The sequence below is a fragment of the Etheostoma cragini genome, chromosome 1 (assembly GCF_013103735.1).
Source record: "Etheostoma cragini isolate CJK2018 chromosome 1, CSU_Ecrag_1.0, whole genome shotgun sequence".
Taxonomy (NCBI): domain Eukaryota; kingdom Metazoa; phylum Chordata; class Actinopteri; order Perciformes; family Percidae; genus Etheostoma; species Etheostoma cragini.
Genome location: NC_048407.1, coordinates 25,064,239 through 25,068,344, shown reverse-complemented (window position 1 = coordinate 25,068,344; position 4,106 = coordinate 25,064,239). Strand labels below are relative to the sequence as shown.

At 39.6% G+C, this 4,106-nt stretch overlaps 1 protein-coding gene across 4 annotated transcripts in view; it reads right to left on the bottom strand.

Annotated features, from left to right (window-relative positions):
• esrp2 (epithelial splicing regulatory protein 2) overlaps positions 1-4,106 on the bottom strand; it is a 23,407-nt gene that overhangs the window by 11,483 nt on the left and 7,818 nt on the right. For 3 of the 4 annotated variants that reach the window (XM_034869772.1, XM_034869789.1, XM_034869767.1), the window contains 7 exons: positions 3,352-3,465; positions 3,026-3,140; positions 2,661-2,756; positions 1,962-2,016; positions 1,360-1,470; positions 954-1,086; positions 733-775 (listed from right to left, as the gene is read on the bottom strand). In XM_034869772.1, coding sequence (XP_034725663.1) covers positions 733-775; positions 954-1,086; positions 1,360-1,470; positions 1,962-2,016; positions 2,661-2,756; positions 3,026-3,140; positions 3,352-3,465 — 667 coding nt within the window. The remainder of the gene's footprint in view (positions 1-732; positions 776-953; positions 1,087-1,359; positions 1,471-1,961; positions 2,017-2,660; positions 2,757-3,025; positions 3,141-3,351; positions 3,466-4,106) is intronic. The other variant, XM_034869781.1, reaches the window with a different exon arrangement.

The window sequence follows — 4,106 nt, the reverse complement described above, 5'->3', positions numbered from 1 at the left end:
TTTGGAATCTGGCGGTCAAAATGACCGCTCACGGCAGTTCTAGTAGTTATGGAATCCCGGCACTTCTAGTGTTAAAGTCCAATGTGCTGTCAATCTGTACTGATCTTAACTCATCTGAGTAAAGTCCACAGTCAGACTGGCAACCACTGTAAGTTATCTGCTCTGTGTGACTGTGTTTCTTTGTCTGCTATCTCAGTCCTGTGTTACTGGCGGCTGTTGCTCTATGGTCCAGAGGCTCCAGGCCCTGCCTTTGTCTCTTCACACCCTCTTTGTATCAGCAATGAGCTAGTCCTTTCACTGGCCGTCAACCTCCTCTCCCTCCGGAGAGTGCAGCTTGAGGCAGAACTGAACAGGTGAGCTGCTGTTTGCTGTTGCAGAGAGTGAACGTTCTCTTCAAAGGGTTGGACCGGGGATGAGGAAGGGATGGGGGGGCAGCGGGAAAAGCTCCTCACAAAGCGTCTTTCATTAGTCCAAGATAAGCTGCTGGAGAGTTACTAGGATGAGGTAAAGACACAGGTAATAGGAGAGAGAGCTGGAGCGCAAATGAGATCCCCTATTTTACGGTCTCTAAAGAGCTGCTCTTTTACAGATGTGGTCTTGTTTTTCCTCAAAGATGTGGGAAAGCCATGAAATAAAAGTCTACTTCACACAGAAAGCCTTTCACTATGACTCCTCAAACAAACATGATGAGAAGAGAGCGATGAAAAAAAAAAGAAAAATCTGAAATCTGACCTCCAGCAATCTTGAGGAATTCCTCTCCTGTGGCCTTGTAGACCTGAGAAACAAGAAGAAAACTAGATTTAGTCACAACAAACATTAAAACCGTTTAGTTTAGACAACACTTTACAACTACTTTTATACTTAAAGACGGGTTTAGTGTTCAGCTGATCATCATTTAAAAACCTACAAACTAAACCGTACGACTGAACAAGAATGACCGAACTGAATCTAACCTCGATGTAGCGGTTACCCATGTGGTGCTTGTGGCGTTCCAGGGCTAGGTCCCGGTGTTCTGAGTTGATGAAACGAACTAAAGCCTCACCGTTCCTCCTGCCTTGAGCATTAAGACACAAGGCCACGCCACCCCTGAAACACAGGTGCACAGACACTTTTATGAGTACGAACACAGTTAATGAAATGGACTAACCCTAATCTCGAAGGTTGAATGGACTTCTAAAAGAAAAAGAGCATTTTATATGATCTACAGAAATGTCCAAAACTGATTTTGTAATCAATGGAAAAAGTGAAAGCACCAGTTGTTTAAAAAACAAAAACAAAAACACCCCAACAGTGTAAGTTTAAATAAAAGGTCAATGGAGTAACAGGGCTGTTGGAATATGTCCATAAAATCCAACATACTTCGCAATACTGAGGCCTTTAAAGAAGCGAGCAATGTCTTGGTCTGAAGACTGCCATGGAAGCCCCCGCGCTCTGATCACTGTCTCACTGTCAACTGGCTCTGTCTTGCTACTGAAAAGAGGGAGGAAAAACATTGACATTCTGACTATATTTACAAAGAAAGAATAAGTACAGCAGATTATTTAAAAAAACTTCCCTGCAAATGACTATAGCTTGAGGAAATACACCATCTCGTGTCATATATAAAGAAATTGTCTATAGATTGCAGACACAGAGGCCACTCACAGTAAGTCCTTAACATAGTAAAACACTCATGATTAAATGTCAGGGGGTTGTCAAGGTGACAGGCTTCTTACTGTCTGAGAGCAACAGGATTTGGTGTTCTGCTACTAGATAGCCAGGTAAGCACTTGATGGCAAAGTTGGACAGCTTTAATGACACACTTGTGGTTTCCTTGTTGCTGTAATCAATGCTAAGAACCAGAGGTCTGAGAAATGAATATGGCTAAAGGGGGGTTAGCGGTCTGTAAACAACAGACGAACAGGTGTGGTAGGAACAAAGATGGAGTGAGAAACATGTACTATTGAAAAGTTAATACATACCATGTGCCGGAATCAAACTTGTACTTCACTGTTTCAACACAGGAGAACTTGTGGTCTAAAAAAAAAAAAAAAAAAAAAAAAAGGTTAAATTGTATGATTGACTGTGTTGATGCGTCTGAGAATCAAAACAATGCCCTTTCTTTCTGTAGTGAACAGGTTCACCCTGCCAAGCAGTGTGTGCTTCAAGCACTCTGCATTCCTTTTACTTCTCACACCCAAAGAGGATAAAGCCAAAGGCAAGCTGTCTGATTAAAATTTGATTTATTTGCTGTGAAACATAACTGGAGTCATCTTACATCCACCCATACTGCAGTAAATGGTCTAATGTAGTTTAAAACAGCCAAGTATAAGCATTTCTGGCTTGTTATTAGCAATAATATAATTAAGACCTTCTTCAATGATCAAACTACCACACCTTCTAGTTAAAAGTGTTCTCTCTCTGAATATTTGGGCTAAGTTCCAGTGTCATACAATTAAAACGATGTAATGCGATGGTGGTACAATGCAAAGAATTTAGTCTAGCAGTCACAATGCTGATATTATAAACACAAGCCATCAGATAGTCAAGGGTTAATGCATACCAATGACTGTTTGCAAATAGTGCATGCCACTGCATTGGTGTTCATAAATGTCTATATTGTTTTAATTTTTTAACATCTAGGTTAATGTCTGATTATTTTAAGGGTATAAGTAACTTACTGTAGGGCTCAGCCAGGATGTGAAGTGTCAGCTGCACCATGCTGTTCACCTCCCTCACCCCCATCGACTGCTCTGACACAGCAGGAAGACCAACATCTACACACACACAGTTAAGGACACTGACTAGTTTACTTGGCCTGTTATTTTGAATTTGTTGACGTGCCATGCTGCAAGGATCTGTGTCTTTGTTTTACATCAGTAAACCTAAAGTGGATTTGCAATGAAAAGTCTATATACTCAGTTAATACAGTTCTGTACATAAGCTAAAGAACAGTTCAGCAAAAACACACACAATCTTCCTGGCCCATTCACCGAAATATACAGCTAAAGAAGTTTTTAATAATGTGACTACTAGCAAAGGATACATTCTAACATGGAGGCAAGTGTGAGCTTTTGCAAGGGGCTGGCATTGGGGCAACATTTGTAAAACTCCCTCCTTATGTCCACAAATGAAAAGAAACATTCAGGAAGGACAAGATTCTGAAAAGGAAAAGAAAAAAAAAAGATTTAGTAAGACATAAGACACACTAGGAAGCTAGCAGCAGACAAAGATTAAAAAAAGATTTCAAAAGAAAAGGTTATCCTGACACCATTGTGTCAATGGTATAACCAAGAACACAAAAAAGGAGAAAATGATCGTAATTTAAAAGAAATTACTTCTTAATAACACACCCATCTCACACTCACACACCTTTTTGGAAGCTTCGGGGTGGAGGGCTTGTCGGATGACAAGAGGACTGTTGACGCAAAGTGTGAAAGAGCTTCTGTTGAGGCATTTCACTTCTGATGACACTGACTGCTGGAACTGAGTAATAAAGCAAAGAAGGAGAAAATACAAGAAAAACTTAAAATGTGTACCTATCACAGGAAAGTGGGACTGTCAATATAAAATGTCAATACCTAAAAAGGTCTTTGTTTCGGATTGTTTGACTCCCATTAATTTACAAACATTATGTGACTTCATAATAAATGGGTAAAATATTGTTCTAGTATCTACTGTGCAAACACTTTCCAATATGGGAAAGTGATTATTATATAGTGTACTATTTTAAAAGGAAGACAAGTGTAGGTGCTGTTGCGTTTGACTGTGGCCAAATTTCAACTGATATTATAATCCGTTCTGAGCTCTAGATATGTACGTATGTGTACATGTTCCCACCTGCCAGGTGGAATGTGTCTCCAAATGCGTTTTGAGTGACCACCTGTAAATGGATCATTTTCCCCGCTTTATATGGAAAAATGTTTGCATATAGGCTAGTTGTGTGTGAGTGAATGAGTGATTGTGCGTATATGTACACATTTCAGTTATTACGCTCAAATAAACTAGAAGTATGCAACAACATAAAATTAAAAATACAGCCAAAATAAGGAGGTCTACTGATTTTTGTAGCTTCTAACTGAATCTCTGTGGTTTGAAGTTTAGTTTCTATATTGGCGCATATATAT